Source organism: Centruroides vittatus, unplaced genomic scaffold, assembly GCF_030686945.1.
Source record: "Centruroides vittatus isolate TY-2023 unplaced genomic scaffold, ASM3068694v2 contig_290, whole genome shotgun sequence".
Classification (NCBI taxonomy): domain Eukaryota; kingdom Metazoa; phylum Arthropoda; class Arachnida; order Scorpiones; family Buthidae; genus Centruroides; species Centruroides vittatus.
In genome coordinates, this window is record NW_027121846.1 from 2,238,269 (window position 1) to 2,258,917 (window position 20,649).

The 20,649-nt window shown below is 26.7% G+C and overlaps 1 protein-coding gene across 2 annotated transcripts in view; it reads right to left on the reverse strand.

Moving 5' to 3' along the window:
* LOC136972390 (protein GDAP2 homolog) overlaps positions 1-20,360 on the reverse strand; it is a 63,265-nt gene extending 42,905 nt beyond the window's left edge. Inside the window, exons 1-4 of one of the 2 annotated variants that reach the window (XM_067266972.1) lie at positions 20,170-20,360; positions 7,503-7,679; positions 6,645-6,787; positions 723-876 (exon numbers count right to left, since the gene is read on the reverse strand). In XM_067266972.1, the coding sequence (XP_067123073.1) occupies positions 723-876; positions 6,645-6,787; positions 7,503-7,675 (470 nt within the window). In that variant the 5' untranslated portion in view covers positions 7,676-7,679; positions 20,170-20,360. Of the gene's footprint in view, positions 1-722; positions 877-6,644; positions 6,788-7,502; positions 7,680-20,106 lie in introns of both variants that reach the window. The other variant, XM_067266973.1, reaches the window with a different exon arrangement.
* Between the last annotated feature and the right edge of the window lie 289 nt (positions 20,361-20,649).

Sequence of the window (20,649 nt, forward strand, 5' to 3'; positions counted from 1 at the left end):
TGTAAAACAATAGACGCACAATGTAACAGTGAAATGATATATACTTTTAAAATAAAATGCTAAAAATTAAAAAAAAAATTATCACCACCACAAATTCTGTGAATATAAAACAAATTTTAAAATGTCCATAATTTCCCATTTCCTAACTTAAATACTTTCATAATTAATATATGAATGTATTAAAATCAACACAGAGAAAATCTTTTAAATATAATATTCAAAAATAAGCTTTCCATTTTATTTGTAAAAAGTCCACCCTACATCCTATAAAAGCTGGTTATGTGCAACATTAAGTTCAATAAATGATGTCATTACAAAATAAATTAGAAAGCTTTTCCAGTTTTTTAATGCTTTCTGTATGATTGAAATGGATATAGATAATTATTTTTGAACACACATCATTTGAATCATCATCTACTGATATTATATATTAAACATCATATTTTAAATGAAAAAAGCATTAACAATGTCAAAAATGCTTTTTGTTTATTTTTATGAATAAATATTATTCATGAATATTTATTATTATTTTAACTTTTGTACATCATTAGTTATTGGCATATAAAATTGCACATAGATTTTAGGAGCACTTTTATTAATGAACAAAATACATTTATAAATCAGTTACGAAATGACACTATGCTACTATAATGCTTCAATAATCAAATATTAATAAATTTCAACATTTCAAAGTAAAAAAAAATTAGTTTAAATTTACCAACCTTGCTATTTGCAACACTTTAAAATAACAGGAGAACAAAGCACTTTCAGCAGCTGTTTGATATTTTACATTATATTTAGGACCAACTGTGTGAATTACATATCTTGCAGGTAAGTTATATCCTTTTGTCAATTTTGCTTCACCAGTCCTGCAAACTGAAAGTAAATTATACGTGTTAATAAATAGTTTATATAATTTATATATTTTAATATAAAAATTATACAATTTAAATATAGAAGAAAAATCTTTAATTACATACAAAAAATTAAATGAAGTCACTTATTTTATATATTAGTATTTTTAAATTTGATTATTAGCTAATACATTAATTTAATCATTAAAATTCAAGAGGTTTTAATAGCTCATAAGTGATTTATTACATAAATATATCATTTTCATATTAATATTGATATGTTTTTTTTAAATATCTAAAAAATAATTAATTAAAAGTTAGAAGATAATATATTGACACGCATGAAAAAGAATATGCTAAGGGTAATTAATGTGGTATACCACTTTTCAGGTATACCACATTATTATAAACATTAGTAATAAATACAGAATAAACATTATGTTAATTTATAACCAATCAACAATTGAATCTATAATGGTGATACATTAATACAACAACAACATACAATGTTAGTTCATAATAATAATATCTACAAGTTATTAAGTTAATACAAAGAATAACAATCACACAATCCAATTTAACACAGTATAGTCAATTTAAATAATTTGGTAAAAATAAATAAGTTATTTTAATTGTATAACAGTATTCTGTTTATATTATTTTAATAGCATAGACTAGTTTTTAAGAGGATTATAAACCTAGAAGTAAAATATTTTTAAATTATAATAAACAAAGTTAAAAATAAATGAAACAAAATTTTGACTTCCCAAAATATTTTTCTTGGATAAAAGAAATCCAGGAAAGTAAAACTATTCAAATTTTTTTATTTGATCAGAAACTTTAGTTTGATCAATTTTTTAAAAATTATTTATTTAAAATATTAGTTTATTACTAAATGTAATTTTTCAAACAAGTTTCTCACTTATCATTTAGTTTAAAAACCTACAAACCTCAACACCATCCTTGCATTTCCAACAAATGCATTTATTAAAAACAAACATTTTAACCTATAAGCCTATGTCAGGTTTCCAATCTAGCTTCAATTTGATAATGTTCAAAATTGGTACTCAATAAGAGATGTTATTTAATTTTTAAAATTATATATATATATATATATATATATATATAATTATGATAAATAAAATATAATATTAAATGATTATAAGACAAAGATATAATTATATTTCTACACATTATGATTGAGTTGCATCTTGTCGTGAAACGTTCTTCCGTGAATTATCACAAAGATTGTCGTGTGGAAGACTCTTTGCTTTCACTAAAACTCAAATCAGAAATGCAGATCCATCCAACAAAGTCAGATCACAGACTTACTGGAGAAAAAAGTACATGGAATGCTAGTCAAACATCTGAAAAAGTATAAATACTCAGCACAGAATCCACAGAAATTACTTTTCAAGCAGAAAGAGATCAGGTTAGTAGGCAAAGAACACATTATTGTACTTGATTTCATTTCACTATTATTTATTTCCATATGTTTACCACCTTTCTTCTGCATACTCCAAGATTTTTATTTTAATAGCATAGACTGTTCATTCATACTATCAATAAATTCTTGGAATTGGCTTATATTTTGTGCTATATATGTTTCTTTGCTTATAACAATAACATATATATCCAAAAATGGGGAGCTATAAGCACTCCCCTTTCAAGACTTATGTAAGTTGTTAGTACAGGCACAAAAACCACCATAAAAAATTCTCCCTGATATCATCATTTAGATCTGATATGTGGACAATATACTTATTTTATGGAGGACTAAACCTAATACATATAAATTTCTGGCAGAATTTAATAACCCTTATGGCTTAACATTACACCTGGACCAATAAATCAACACCAAAGCTCATTTTTAGAAAAAAATATAGTTTTCCAAAATGGGTCCATTCACATAAAAGTTTACTACAAACCAATGATCACCCATTCTTTATCCTTTTGCAATCTAATGACCAATACACTAAAATAGCTGCTTTCACAGCATTAGTCAAAAGGACATACACACATTGTACAGATAAGAAAGACACCATAAAAGAAATTAAATACATTTTTAAAAAATAGCATACGTGGGTACAACAAAAAGATAAAAAAAACCTAGTCAAAAAAATTCAAGCAGAACAACATAAGTCAATCCCACAGTGAAGATCAGACTGTACAACCTCATCTCCCAACACCTAAGCCTAGAATAGTCAAGTACAATTGAAGACTAATTCAATTTACAAACAAATAACCAAATATTCAAATACCCACATATGATATCAGAGAAATACTACCATACTACATATACTACATTTACAAATTATTAAGGAATAACAAAAGATAAAGTAAACAGCAAAAGAGTGCCCAGAATATGCTCCAATCCTGTGAAAGATGAAAGATTTAACCAACAATTAGTGTATACAGTTCTATTAGTTCTACAAATAGATCTTTAACAAGCAGACAGGTGGAACGTAAACAATATTGATAGCAGTAATCCAGTAACTATTTTAGCACAATATGTGAGGGAACCTGCAATATCTGCAAGTCAACCATAACATATAGAAATATATATCTTTGTCTTATAATTATTTAATGTTATATTTTATTTATCATAATTATTCATATATACAAATTTACTTTTTTAAGTTACATTTTTAATTACAAACAAGAAATATAGAACATTATATCTTAAAAAATTAAATATCACTTATCAAGTAACATTCCAATTTCAAACATTATCAAAATGAAGTTAAATTGGAAACCCAACATATGCTTATGAAATAAGTGAAAATGTTTGTGTTTCATGGAAATGCAAAAATGGTGTTGAGATTTTCAGGTTAAGTATAGTCCCAGTTTTGTTCATCACTTTTAGTTTAAAACTTTAACAGTTGTCACTATTTACTCTTTTGAACACAATAAACTTTTAATTATGGCAATTTGATTATTTTTAAAATTTGAAATAACTCAACATGGTAAATAAGTTATAAAACTTACTTAGCATATTCACTGCCACTATGTCCTTGGATGAAATGTTCCTAATACCATTCTCAGTTAGACATGTAATTGTATGTAATTTGCAATTCAAGACAGACTGATTCCTTTGCACATCAAAAATTGAAATTAATACAAACAAGGCAGAAGGACAAAACTGTTTTTAAAAACTTATAAAGACCAAAAAGGCTCAAAAGATTATTGTTATTCATCAAGTAGACTGAATAAGACATTATCCTTGTATAATTTCTAAATGAAAATAATTCTCCTCCCAATAAAACATTTTATTGATACTTAAATTGAACAAGTCCTGCATTGACAGATGATATAAACATTATGCTTTATAAAAATTTATAATAAATATTTTAATATTGTACTATTGTACATGGTAATCATTTTTACAATAAATTATTCCAATAATTCACCAAGCAAATTCAGACCAAATTAATTCATTCAAAACTTCAAACCCAATTTTAAATACATATAACTTCATATAACACAGTGTAATATATATAATCTCATGTTGTGTAAAACCATGTTAAATAGGACTTGTGATAGCCGACAGTTGAGACACCGATTGACGCGAAAATGATTAGAATTGTACAAACCAATGAATATTACGATAAATGACCTTGAGACGCGTCCGTTACAAAAAAACCGTTAAGATTATTCAAATAGCGTTTAATTTGGCTCATTGCAAAAATGGATGCGAACAACGTGCATTATCGACACTTGTTTCTTTTCTTTTTTCGTAAACGCAAAAATGCTGTACAAACAGCAAAAAAGATATGTGATGTTTATGGTGAGAGTGCTGTATCAGAATCAACTGTTCGAAAGTGGTTTGCAAAATTTAAAACGGGTAATTTCAGCCTTGAAGATGCTCCTCGCTCAGGAAGACCTCCTGTTATTGAAGAGGACCAAATCAAAGCATTATTGGATGAAAACCCTCATTACACAACTCGAGAGATTGCAGACATAGTGAAGTCATCAAACAGTACTGTATTTCAACATCTAAAGAAGCTCGGATACGTGAATCGTTATGACATTTGGATACCTCACGACTTAACGGAAAAAAACTTACTGGATCGCATCTCCATTTGTGATTCTCTTGAAAAACGAAATGAAAATGACCCTTTTTTGAAGCGTTTAGTGACAGGTGATGAAAAGTGGATCATTTATAACAACATCAGCCGAAAACGATCGTGGGGTAAGAAAAATGAATCACCATTAAAAACTCCAAAGGCCGGTCTTCATCCAAAGAAGGTCATGCTCACTGTCTGGTGGGATTGGAAAGGAATCCTGTACTATGAGCTGCTTCCACAGAATCAAACAATTGATTCTGATAAGTATTGTTCCCAATTGGATAAGCTGAACATGGCAATTAAAGAAAAACGTCCGGAACTGGCCAATAGAAAAGGCATTGTGTTTCACCAAGATAATGCCAGACCTCACACGTCTTTACGAACACGCCAAAAATTATTGGAACTAGGCTGGGATGTTTTACCCCACCCCCCTTACTCACCCGACCTTGCCCCGTCGGACTACCATTTGTTCCGTTCTCTACAAAATTCCCTTCATGATAAAAACTTTGATAGTTTGGAAGCTTGCAAAAACCACGTGGATCAGTTTTTCGCGGAAAAAACTGGAAAGTTCTACGAAGAGGGTATCATGAAGCTGCCCCATAGATGGCAACACGTCATTAAAAACAATGGCGCATACATAGTGGAATAAAAGTATATTTTTAGTATTAAAACAATTTCTTTTATTTCTCTTAAAAATCGCTACGAACTTTCCGAACAACCCAGTGTAATATATATAATCTCATGTTGTGTAAAACCATGTTAAATAGGACTAGTAACCAAAAAGGGGCTATATTACAAAAGCTAATGAAACTGTCAAATTTGCAGAAATAGAAGATTCTGTAGAAATTACAGTTCTAATTACCTGCTCATTCTTTTTTGTAATCCATGTTTTTAATTCACTAAAATTTAAACTTTTTTATAAGCTGTTATATCTTTTTATATTTTTAAGACAATCTAAAACTTTGATTCTACAGAAATAAAGTTTCTTTTAACTTTTTTTTTTTTTTTGCTTTTACTGGGCATAATTTAGAAATTTAATTCATAAAAAAATTACTCCAGTACTATTCTTAAGAACAAAGTTGTGACACAAACCTGGTAAAAACTTAACAACCAATCGAATAAAAACCAGAATAGCCTTAATAAAATCATAATCAATGTGAATACATAGTTTTTTAATAGTCTTAAACAAGCATAAGTTTAGCAGCATAGAACCTAACAAAAAGCTTCCAACAAAATATGGAGATTTTCCAATTTTTTTCTTCTAACATCTTGCAAATAAACAGGGGCATTGAAAAAAAAAAAAGGGTATGTTAAAAAAAGAACATCTGCACATTATCAGGACAGGATTTTTCCCATACAAAAATTCAAATATAATGTTATGAGAGATTTGCTGGAGTTCTTTAACTATATTAGAACTTCCATTATAAAGTTATAGTTTATTAAATCATATTTTCATTCTTATTATTCATGACTTATCTATTTAAAAGAATTTGAAAGCAGATTGCATCCCCTTTCAAATTGCAATTACAAACTCTGTCCTATGGAGAAACTGTTACTCCTTATGCACAGAAGTGGGCTTAAGGTGAGCTATGCACAAATGTTTTATTTTCATTCTGACAATTTTTTGTGGAAAATATACTGTATCATGTTATATGCAAAAATATGATAATTAAATTTTTTTAAGTTTTGGAAGCTCACAAATCATTCCATATAACCAACTGACCTTTAATATTGTTTTGAAGATCCTCCTGTAACTGTGGACCAGCTCGCATTAAAATTCTTTCACTAAGTGCATTCTTGTCAGTAAGAACTTCATTAGTTGAATTAACAATAGCTTGAGCATTCAAACTGGATATATCACCAACCCTATCATAAATTTAATTTTATAATCATTTCAAAATCATTAAAAATAGACAATATTAGATATTGCTAATATTAATTTTAAAATGACAATGCATTCAGTAGATTATTTTAAAAAGGAGTTTTTAAAATGAGAAATCATATACTAAATCTCTGAATACCAACAAACATGAAAAAGTTTTTAAAATTTAGTTTAAGTATTAAATAGCATCTTGTAATAAATTTAAATTTTTGTTAAAAAAATATCTTTTTAAAAAAACCTAAATATTTTCAGGTTGTCATTTTGTCAATGATCATCATCAGGGATCAGCAAGAAAAAAATTTACTACTGTTGACATCTGATAATGGGCATATAAATTTTGGATTTTTCTAAGTTTTCACTCCAACATTAATGACAAAAAAACAATATATTTGCTTTTAATTTGTACGTTCTATTTTTTTTAACGTTACATAGAAAAATTCATCTACATTAAATAGTATACTTCAGAATATTTTAAATAAGTTGTTCTTTAGTGCTACATTAAACTTTTTCAAACAGTTCATTCTTTTATTCAAATTAATTTTTTTAAAGATGAATTATAATCTGAAAACATTTAAGCTCTTAATGAAATTGTTTTGATTTCAAAAGCAAGATCACAATTACTTTATCAATACAATAAATATAATGAAAGTTAGAGTACAGTCTTATTAATTTTTTTATAACTAACATAATATTACTTACCATAAGGCAATTTTTTTATTAATTTGTTCATTGCATGGAAATGGGGAAGAACTATGAACTTTCTCTTGATTTCCAAACAAACCAGCCTCAGGAATCTCTCTAGGTGAAATTTCACCCCATTTTTTTAAAGTGTAGATATCAACTATTTCTGGAACAATTCCTAATGGATCCATCGGGCTATAAGAAAATACAAATAAATTATTTATTTTGCATATAAGTGTTTCATTACACAGTGAAAAATTTTTGAAAAGTTATTAATGAATTTAGAAATTATGATAAATTATTAATTTTTAATAAAAAATATTTAGAGAATTATATTTCTCCTTAATTATATTAATATTCCTTTTTAATTAATTTAATGACCAACAACAAAATATTTTCAAATATATTTATAGCTTGACTTACATTCATTTTCAAGATTTATTGAGACCTTTTAATATGGAAGTCAAATATTTTGCACCTTATAAATGTCAGTACTTTCTATGATTAAAAAAATACAGGGGACAAATGAAACTTGGGGACATATAGTGCTAACCCTCAGAATCACATTTTTGAAGTAGATAATTGAGTTTGAATGTTTGAAAGAATTCTAAAATTGTATGAATGGGTGTGTGTGTTAATATTTTTACTCTCCGAACTTTGCATCAGAACTTTTTATCAGATAATTGTAATCTTTTCTGTCTCGAGCTTGAAATGACAGTCATATCTATAGGCAAACTGTAGATACAACTGTCATTTCAAGCTCAAGACAGAAAAGATTACAATTATCTGATAAAAAAATCCCACAAGAAAGATTTTGTAGATCAAAGTAATGTGAAATAACACTATGTCTGAACAGCATTGCTTATTAAAAATCAAACACTATCATCTAGAAAATAGTTTTGTTTACATTATTTTGTGTTTCTTGGTATTATTCATCAATGTTTTTCACATCAATAACAATGTCATCTGGTCACCTTGATCTGGTAATAAAAAGCTTGATGCTTCAGGAACCCCTCATCAAGGACATAATATTCACTTTATTTTTTTGCAATCAGCAATGTTCCAGTGTACTTTTTCTCCAGTTAATATGGATGTGTGCTAAGGTTAGGTTGCATTATTCATAATTAAATACCTCAGAATGCCATGAACTGAGAGTTAGCACTATATGTCCCCGATGGCTTCAAATATAGAATTAAATATTCTGTATAACAACAGAAAGAAGAATTAAAAGATCATCTTCATATAATCTGTTCTTTTACACACATGTCAGGAAGACAACAAAGTGAGTCTTTATTTTGAGGCTCTTCTCTGCCTCAGCATGTAAAACTTCTTAAAATCATCACTTTGGCAGTGGCATCATGATCAACTCTGCCATTTCACTGTTTTGTTCCAGACATTTGTGAAAAAGGGTAGTTTATGAAGATGCTGTTTTAATTTTTTTTTTATGTTTCTTCAAGTATACAAAATTAGTACTTTCTATTTTGTTTTTTACTGAAAAGTCTGCTAACATTTAGAAGTAAACAATTTGAAAAAATTTTTGATCCTTTTTAAATACTACTACAATTATTAAATATTAAAAATTAATATTTGAAAATTATTAAAATATTCATGAAACACTAATTTAAATAATATTTTTTAATATACATTAGTATCCACTTATAACGAACCTGTACGGACCTTCAAAACTGGTTTGTTGTGACCACTGTTTGTCATATGGGATAATAACTAAAACAAAGTATAATTTTGGAAAACTAAAGTCTAATGTCTGAAAGATAAAATGTAATGAATTATTGCATAGGAAGTTGCCCATTAAAACAATATAAATGCACATTGTTACTTAAAATCTCTCTTATTTCTGTTTGTTGATTTTTGCTTGTTGCATAGCATTCTGTAATATATAGTTCCACCTCAGCAAAACTATTTAAAATATTTTGCGGAGTATTAAGTGCTTGTATAAACTCTTGTAATAACAATAATGTTTTGCAAAACTTCAGAAACTGACATTATCGGAATGTTGACACTATCTGCATATGTTGTATTGTCATCTTCATTCTCAATAATTTCATTATTTTTGGAAGACACTGAAGCTATATTGCCATCAATGGTCAAAAGTTCCCTACTAATAACACTGTCATCAACCCTAACATATTCTTCAAAATTGTAGTCAGAAAATGCATCCAGTAATTGCAGAGGGAACATCTTGAACACCTTTTGTTTCATCATTTGTAAGTTCATTTTTCAAAAGTTCATTAATCAGAATACCATCATCTGAATTTAACTCTTCTTCATTAGTTTGAAGAAAGCTAGCATGTCGAAAACAATTTACTGTTTGTATTGATACATTTTGTCATGTCATATAAATGAAGTTTATTGCATCAAGATTTATAGAAAACAATTATTTGTTATTATCTGATTGAGCTGATTTGTCATGTTTTTATTAATATTAAATTTGGTTCCATCAATATGTTTCCTTTGTTTTCTAGTCCTCAATTCATTACCCCACAAACAGACTAGTTATTTTGTATATTTTGATATATCTAAGTCACTACAAAACCCTATAGAATTTTACATACCATCTACAGTTTTATCTCCTGTTCATTTTTTCAATATTTAATTAATCTAATTTCAAGTAGATTCATAACTATCAAATGTCCATACAAAAGTATTTAAATAAAGATTATGTACAGTATCTTAAGTATATACATTTTTTATATAAATTTCATATAAATTTTAAAATTTATACAAAACTAGCTGTTACCCGTGGCTTCGCTCGTGCAGATTTTGCAAACAAACCCTATTTACATTCAATATTTCAACAACCATAGTAATTGTTATTTAACCACTGAAAATGATGAGAATTGCTGAGAATCAAATGAACTGTTTTTAATTTGACTTTTAGCTGCAAGTACCCAAAGCATGCACTTGCAGCTAAAACTATACTGTATTTGACTTCTAGCTGCAAATACCCACTTTGTTCTAAAATCGAACCAATATGCAAAAAGGAATTCAAATTTAAAACAGTTCAAACATTTAGTTAAAAAATCAAAATATATAAAAAATATTTATAACAATGTCTGAAATATTATCAATTTAATACCCCTAAGTACTTAATGAAGACTAAACATAATTAAAAACAAAAAATCGCATCTAAAATAGTACAGTAGAAGCCATTCTTCAGGTTAAAACTTAATGCTCTCCCTCTCCCCCAGTGAGGGGAATATCGAAAAATCCCTTCTTAGTGTGCCTTTTCATGAAGTACCATGTACCAAATTTCACCTCTAGGTTCTGGAACTTTCTAGAAAAAACTGGAACATTCTCATTAAAGCGTCACACATTTTCGAAGTCAACCACTTTCAACCCCCATATCTCCCACAACCTTATAGCTATCGAGACACAACCACCATAGGGCACGATGGGAGACTTGGGGCTACTACCACACAAACACCATTCATGTGCAATGTGTAGTTTTGGCTGCAAAGTGAAATATAGGCATAAACATGTCCATTTATACATATATATAGATTAAAAAAATAAAATAAAAATTGTTTCTATTTATGGTAGAAATAATATCATCTTTGCAAAGAATTACGTTAAACATCAACCTGATACTGATCAGATAGTATTCCTCCAAATTTTGAAACTCTCCCTTTAATTCCAGCTTTTTGTTTACCTTTCTGACAAATAATTTCTTATAGTCTTTGCAAGACTGTTGGGCGGATACTCCTTAAGTTTTGTGCTGGTTTTTATTGAAAAAAGGTGAGAGTTTAACTGTTCCATCAGATATTCACTAACATTTTAATACCAAATTTCAATTTTCATCCAGGCCTTGGATTTAAATAATTTTTTGTGCACTAGTTGATTTCTGTTCTCTGAATTTTTGTAAGTGCTTTTTGGAACTTATTATTTAAAAAAATAAACTAATAATATTATGGAGTATAAAAAGAGTGGAGTGTCACACTCCACTCTTTTTATACTCCATAATATTATTAGAACTGTGCTCATTGTAGAAACCAAGCAAGAGATAATAGCCAAGGTAGAGAGTGGACAGATGATGTCTGATGTTGCTAGGCTGTATGGCTTAAACAGGTCTACAGTAAACACAATCTTAGCAAGAAGTCTCAAACAATTAAAGATCTTTTGAGGAAGTGGGAGGATGTCAGAACAACAGCATCCAAATGGCATCCAAACCAGAATGAGGTTAATAGGCTTGGAGATCTCTACAATTACAATGCTATTTATTACTTCCGAAAAATCCTGAAGAAGAGAGAAAAGTAATTAACATTGAACAAATTCTTTAACCCCCACAAATGGAAAAAACATCTAATAAAAATGCAAGACTATGTATATATGTATTTTTATTATTACATATATACTTTCTTACTACGTTTATTTATATTTTTTATTTTTTGGAGTCTCCAGAACGAATTAATCAAATTCCCATAAAACCCTATGGTAAATTGATAATCAGTTAACGAACAATTTGGATAGCGAACAAAGTCTTGAAATGGATTATGTTCATTAACTGCAGCCTGATAGATTTATAACTTCATATGATTAAGTAATTTATAATCTATAGCACAATTAAATTTAACAAAACACTTCATTTTTTTGAATTTTTTGAAAAAATATTTTTAAAAATTAAAATTAATTTAATTATTAAAATTGTTAACAATTTTAATTTTAAATATACTGAATGCGTAAAAAAAACAACTTATAAATTTCTCATTTGTAATATTTACTTGAAATTTTCATCTAAATTACATCAATAATTTAGAAGACAATTACTGCTGAACTTGAACAATATGTTCTCATAAAATTCTCATAAATGCAGATGTAGCAATTATATGATATTACAAGAAAAAATACTTTTTTGAATGGATGTACTGTACATATATTATTAATTTATTCATATAGCTTAATAAAGATATTGAAGTTAATCTAAATATTAATTATTTTAATTTATTTTTTATATAACAACTGACATAATAAAATTATATATTTTTTTATGTATTGTATAATCAAAAAATATATATCATGAATTTGTAGCAAAAATTAATACAGGTATTCCTTGATTAACACAGTTAATTAAGCCCTTAATCCTACCGCATATATCAAAATCATGTTAATCAAAATACAGTATCTATGTTAAGTAAAGACAACTGGTAAAGCTGTGTAAATTAAAACTTCTGCCAGATATATAAAGGGATTGCTACAATTAATTTTGCATGTTGATCAAATCCCACATTAATCAGGGGACACTTGTACTGTATATACTTGCAACCATTCATATAAATAAACAAAATTTAAACAAGTATAAATTCTACATTAAAAAAATGTTTCCCCAATTATTTTTATTATAAATTTTATATAGATAAAATTATCAATCTCCTCTACTGAATAAAAATTTACAAACCACATTATACACTAATATACACACCACTCCACACCAAGATATATGAATAAAAGACACAGAACCAACTTCTGGTGAATATAATACAAAAAATATTATACACTCAATTCTCCTTATTTGCAATAGTTTTGGGTATGATCCTGTCATAAATAAATTTACACAAATAACTTTAAATACTATAAACAATAAAACAGCAATAATTTCTGTTTTCATTTATAATTTAGTGTAAATGAAAAGAAGTCAATATATAACGAAATAAAGAAAATTTATTTTCCTTATCTCCATCCCAAATATAAATTGTAAAATAGTATATATGGATAATGGCATATATATTAACTACATAGTTAAATTTTATAAGTTTTGAATGTATAGATAACACACACAATTTAATGGAATAAAAATTGAATTTTTTTTTACCTCCCAGGAAGAAACTACAAAAAAGTAGACACAAGAACTCAAACAGTTGAAGATAAACAAGTAATGCAGGTGCATAAAATTAAATTCTGAATTTTTGAATCCATTTGAGAAGTATATATACTGCTTCTTAAAGATATAAATTCATGATAAATGTATATTATGTATTTTCATCTGTTTTAAAAACCTTCTGTTTCCATAAAAAATTATTTTACATGTAGACACACATGTACAACATTTTTTATGATACACTAAAAGTTTTGAAACGAGTGAAAAATTTCAATGTTAGATAAAATAATTATAATAAAATTCATTATTCAAAAAGTAGATTTTTAAATAATACTGATATCTAAAAACTTATATTAATAATTTTATTACATTCAAATATGCTCATATCTAAAAAAGAACCTAAATTTTGAGTAACTTCCAACTTGATATAATTCATTTAAAATTTTATTAATGTTTCACATAACATCTAAACATTTAAAACAAAAGAAATGAATTATATCTGACAAATTAAATAATCAATTAGAAGAATTTAAAATGAAATTTTTTACTCTCAAATATTCTAAATTTGTTAATAATTATTGCTCAGACAATAGTAGTGAGTTGGATTCATTTTTGCAATTTAGTCATTTATTTTAAGTCCTTTAAATTATCACTGTAAATATAAACCAAAAAGAAGTCAATAAATAATAATTATAACATTATACAAATTACTATTATCAGCATACTAATATGAAACTGTTAATTAATAAAGAAATTACAATGGAAAATTCTCTAATAAGATATTAACATTAAGCACCATATATCATAACAACAAATGAACTTAACAGCTGTGCAAATGCAAAATATAAAAAACATTTTTAATAAAATTGTCATTTGCAAACAATATTTGCAATAAAATATTTGAGTTGCAAGGTATTTCATAAAATTTTACATTTTGTTATCACATAATATCATATAGTATACAAATTTTTGAATATATTTTTTTTTAACAGACAATTGCAAAAAACATACAAAATTAAATTTTTATTTCAAATTAAATGTTCAGATTACAAAATGACTACTACAAAAAGTATATTAAAAAAAAGTGTTAATAAAATAAAATCCTGTTTTATATACAGACTGCAAAATGAAGATAAAATACTCGAAAAGTAATAAAGTTTTAAGATTTTTTCCCCCTAAAATGTGTGTGTGTGTGTGTGTGTGTGTGTGTGTGTGTACTTGAATTTATTTGAGATTTATAGAATATATGATTAAAACCTTTGCAGAAATATGGTGTATTATTTTAGATATACCATATTTCTGCAAAGGTTTTAATCATATGTTCTATAAACTTCAAATAAACTCAAGTACACACACATGCACATTAGATGATTTTGCCCATAAGTCACATGCCAGGAGATTGTGGAGAGAAAGCATCAGGTGATTGTAGGCAAAGCATCAAGAGCAATGTACAAATTATATAATGCATCTACAATACTGTCAAATGGAAACTAACTGCACAAAATTTGTGTGTGTGGTCAAATAACTTTCAATTAATGTAAGCCCAGCTGATAGTTCTGTAACTCAAAACTAGATATACTGCAAGAATTCAACTTTTTTTAATATTAGATACTCAGATGACAGCAGTTTTTAATGTTATTTTCAGTTTTATTTAAACAAAATTAAACTCAACAATAATGAAAAATCAGTAATGTTTTGTGCATTGAACAGAACAAGTTCAATCCTCACAACCTACATACTTGTATGTTATAGAACTATGCAGCTGGGCCTACATGGGTTGAAAGTGATTTGACCATGCTTATGAATTTTGTGCAACTAATTTCCATTTGGTAGTATTGTAGACCTGAAATGTTGTATCATAACCAATACACTATACACTTGCCTATGATGCTTTGCCTATAATCAACTGATGCTTCTCTGCACAATCTCCTATGGCATGTGAAAAACACTGTACTGAACATAATATATATATAATAATTATAATATTAAATATACTAACATACACAGTGTATAATTACACATAAATGTATAAAATTATAAATTAAACATTTCTGAGCTATGTTTATATTATTTTTTCTAATGACTCATCAACAATATCATCTAACACGTGATATAACATTATCATGCTGTTTTATTACACTTATTGTACAGGTGTGGACTGGCAGGCCAAACACAGCTCCACCTGAAAGTCCACTGCATTCTCTATTACACCTAGTTTATAATTACAACTACAGGAATTAAATCATTTCATTTTATTTACATTTACTTTTGACTTTATTTGAAAATTTAAATTTTATTTAGGTGTGAAATTAGTTAATTAAGCAATTATAGATACATAAGGAAACTCTAAATCAAAGGATTAATCATTAATACAAAAAAATTAAATTCAACATTTGTAGCATTAAAAATGTATTGCAAAAATATTAATTGGATTACTACTTTTAAATGTCATCTGCTTATTAACTAAGAGATACTGAAAACCTTTCAAAACAGCAACTCAACCTCTTTACCTCTTTAATACTCTTTTCAGTCAAACCTGAGGCTCCTTAAAGAGAATGAAAACACTTGTTTCATTAAAATTTTTTGCTGGAAAGAGTATCTAAGGGATTGAGTTGCTTATTGTTAAAGCATTCCAGATTCTTAAGAGTATACTAAAAGAATTTTTTTATAGGCAGAGATAAATATATTTAATATATTGCCATTATCATCAATCCAGATTTTAAAAAAGCATAACCATTAATTTAGCCTATAACTCAGGAATTACTGATCAGACTTGTATGGAACTTAATACACAAGCAGAAAATTATATTCTCTATAACTTAAAATAGCAGTCAAACATATATATGAAAATTCAAATGTAACTCTAAACAAAATGAAATAATTATTTCATTGACAGAAAGTGCAGATGTCAATAACAAAAGCAGATATTTTTTAACGATAAGACTTGAAATTATATAGATATACTTGAAATATGGATCTCCATGCTTTAGAGAATGTCTCAGCATCTCAAATTTATTGTAGTGTTCTGAAAAACAGCTTTGTAAATTTAGTTTCTCAAGATGTTTGATTGGTCCAGTTCTTAATTATTGAGGTATTAGACTTGCTTCATTAATACATACTTGTACATCATTTTTGGTTGCAAATATTGCTAATTCTGTAATCAACAGGACCTTTTGGATAGAATAATGATTCTTCTTGATACACATGTTAAGAGTGCACACCTTGTAACTCCAGCAGCATATTTAATAAATCATAACATTTTCAACTTAATAATCCTAATAATCCAAATAACCTCATACGCTCAGTGAAGTACACCATTTAAAATAAAACAAACACTTAACCAATTATTTTAAATGGTGTACTTCACTAAGAAAGGTATATGATATTAGGCCAAAAATATGATTTATTAAATATTCTGATGGAGTTACCAGGTGCACTGTTTCTTTTGACAATCCTTAAACTTGCTGGGTATGGACAGGCCCAGCAAGTACAAGGATAGCCTCTCTTTCCGGTTCTGCCTCAATTCTATTGCAATACAACAAACTCATGCAAAGTATAGTTATTAGTTAATTTAAGTCATAGTTTAAAATTTTTGTATAATATATTTTAAAAATTTTGATATTTGATATTGACTAGATCAAAAATTGCATGTTTGCCAAAAACCACTAACCAAACTCAGATTTTTATACTTAATGAACTATCAAAACAACTTTATGTTGCTGAGAAATGTTTTATTAAATATGAGAGTTCAAAATGTTCCTCGTTCCTCCGTTAAAATGTTCCATTTTGAAAAGGCATTCAAATTTGGTTACACCTGAAAATGGCCTATTGCATTAGATTAAAAATATTTGTGTTTGTTTAATAAAATGTTTCTCAGCAACAGAAAGTGGTTTTGATAGTTCATTGCATGTTTGTTTATTTTTTGTAATTTATTAAAACTTTCAAAATTTTACAACTAAAATGTAGACAAATAATTAAGTAATTCTTATTTTATTTTCTGTTTATCTCTGTTAATACTAATTTAGATACTTATCAAAAAAGTGCCATAAAATTAGCTAAATGCTAGATATATAAAACACACATCCAATAGTATTAAACCAGCGGTTCCCAACCTTTTTTTGACCAGGGACCACTTTGATTTCATTGTTGTTAGCAGGGACCACAAGGTTTAAGAAAAATAAACTGTGTCAATCTAAAAATAAACTTTAATCAAAACTGTTAACATAAGTAATCGTTAGACTCAAAAATAACATGCTTTAACAGTACTATTATAATAGAAAACATAACATTTTTAGTAAAAATTGAATTCAGTTTGTATCAATGTGGGAATAATAATTTAAAATGAATAAAAGTTTTAAATCTTTCGCGGACCATATTTTAGCTCTTGCGGACCACTGGTTGGGAACCGCTGTATTAAACAAATAGTTTAAACTACACTAAAATCAATATGATTTAATGTTATAAATTGATGATAATCGAAATAAAAAAATCAGATAAATTATGAGGTTAGGTCAAAACAAAATAATCCAGAATTTTAATCTACGAACAAATATCAACTAAGTATTGACCGTTACTAGGCAGATTATTTAAGTTTAAGAATCCTAAAACTAGTTTTTATAATTTAATTTTCTTCTGAAAATTAAATTATATAAAATGTAATCTCTGCATAACAGGCAAATCAATTTTCTCAATCTAAACTCATAAGCTTTATCAATATAAACAATTTAAAAATCAAAATAAATTGTTTGGAATATAATTTTATTTATATATATTTTCAATGATTAAAATAAATTATTTTTTCTGGAATAACTCATATAATCAAGCAAAGCTTAATCCAAGACTTCACAGATAATTTAAATAAACTTTTCAAAGGAGGAATTGTACAATTTATATAATTTTGTACTTAAAATTGTAAAGGATGATATAACTCAAATAATCAACAAAATTTAAGAATTTATATGGAAATAACTAATTCAATCACCTTATTTAAAAGCCTAAACTCCAGGAAATAACTAAAGATGTAAAATTAATAGTATATTGTTCACAAATGTATATTTTAATATTTGTAATTACTTACCCCCCAAACAACAGGGTGTCCATCCTTTAAGCTAATAATGATTAATAATTAATAAATTATTTTTCTCCTTTAAATATTTTTTAATTATTATGTATTTAATGCAGAAATGTAATTAATTATGGTTTAACGCTCATGTTTTAATTTAATTGTAAAAATATTCAAAAAATAACATTACTACTTACAATAATGTTTTGTTTTATATAAAAAAATTATATAAAAAATTATATTATATATTATATTATATTATATAAAAAATTTAAAAAATGGATTATTATATCAATAAAAAAAACACTATTTCAAGTTCACATTTCTACAAACTATTTTCAGATTAGGTCTGAAAACATTTAGTGTAAACAAAAATCTAATGGATTCTTTACATTTATTTTTTTTAAATAAAATTTAAAAAGAAATACATTTATTTGGTATTTAGAGAATACTTCTTTCAAAATTAAATTTTGAGATATATATATATATATATTCTTTATAATAACTATATTCAAATTTGTGCTCTGTTAATAAAGATACTGATGCATAAAATATCTTAATGATTATTTTTTTTATAAGAAAATATAGGCAAAATCAGTCATATAAATCACTTCTTATTCAATGGTCTTTGTTAATAACTTTGATATACCTAGATGCCATTAATGACATCACTTTGATATATTGAGCATGCTATCTAGTAAAGAAAATTTGACACAGCTGGATAAGCAAGCCAGTGAAAGAGCCCATTTTATTAGAAATTGTCACTGGCTTGCTTATTCAGCTGTATTAAAGCCACTTTAATACAGCTGAAAGTTTAGATATTACTAAATAAATACTAAGAAACTAAACCTTTAATATAAAGCATGTAATTTCTTACACAAGCAAACATTTTTTTTACTAATTTAATTAGCTAAAAATGTCTAAATACTAAAGATTTAGTTTCTCATGTCAATGTCATCCAGTTACTGTTAACATTAGTTAATCATATGTGTTTAAGTTTGTGAAAGCTTCAGAAATATACTAGAATTACAATAGTTTGAAACTGATTAAAATTTATCAGATATTTATAATGATGCTGTTATACCAATCGAAAAGCAGCAAGTAGAAGTAATACATTAAATATATATATATAGCCTACATGTTTAATTACAGCTATATTCTCCATCTTTTTTAAATTGAAAAAATTTGATAACAATACATAATGCTTTATCTTGCTGATTCATACTATATCACCTGCAAAGTGAAATGCCATCAGCATTGTAAAGTCATTATATTTTAATTATGTAATAATAGCAAGGCCGTGGCCGAAGTTTTCATCTCTAAAACGTGAACGTCGAGTGCCGCTTACAAGATAGCGGCGCTCGGTGTTCACGTTTTAGAGATGAAAACTTCGGCCACAACCTTGCTAATATATTAAAATTAGATGCAATGTAGCAATTTAATGTACTAAGATACAAAATTTTATATTAAAAATTCAATAACTGAATTTAATGCAAAATTGATAATAAAATGTAGCATTGTAAGCTCTATATAAAGTAACTAAATGAAAAGTAAATTATTTTGTTTAGTATAAAATAATGAAATTTACTATTTGTACACCTTAACTTAAAAAATAGAAATTCTTTATCTGAAGATAGAAATCATACCCGAATTTTATTTAAATTTTTAAACTTTAAAGGATATACTCAATTACACATGCTGTAATGTGAGATGCGACCTGGACTTACTAAATATCACAAGATATTTATCTGTAATAGTTACGATGATGATTACTTTCACGTGCAGCTTACCTATTTCTTACTGGAAAGAAGGCAAAACAGATTTCCGTTAAATATTAAGTACGATATTAATAAGAAGCACTTTTTTTAAAGAAAAAATAAAAATACAAGAAGCATAATAAATTGAAAATGTTTGAAAAGAACTTCGGAAAGACCATACACCCAACTCGTCACATGACAGCAACAACTACATGTCGTGTTGCCAGCCACCAGTTGATTCTAACCAGTAACATTTTTTTTTTTTTTTTTTTTTCCTCTGGTTATTAGCTGATTAATAATGAATTAGTATTATTAATAATTTATAACGAGTATGTTTAATATAATAAATTGAAATTAATTTCTAAAATTATTTTTCTGATAATAAAAATAAACTGAAATAACTATAATTGGTTTTACGTTATAAAATATTTCAAATTAGCCTAACCGATTTAAATTTTACTGTCAATATAAAATATTCCATGGAAAAAATATAATTAATAAAAAACGGCATTT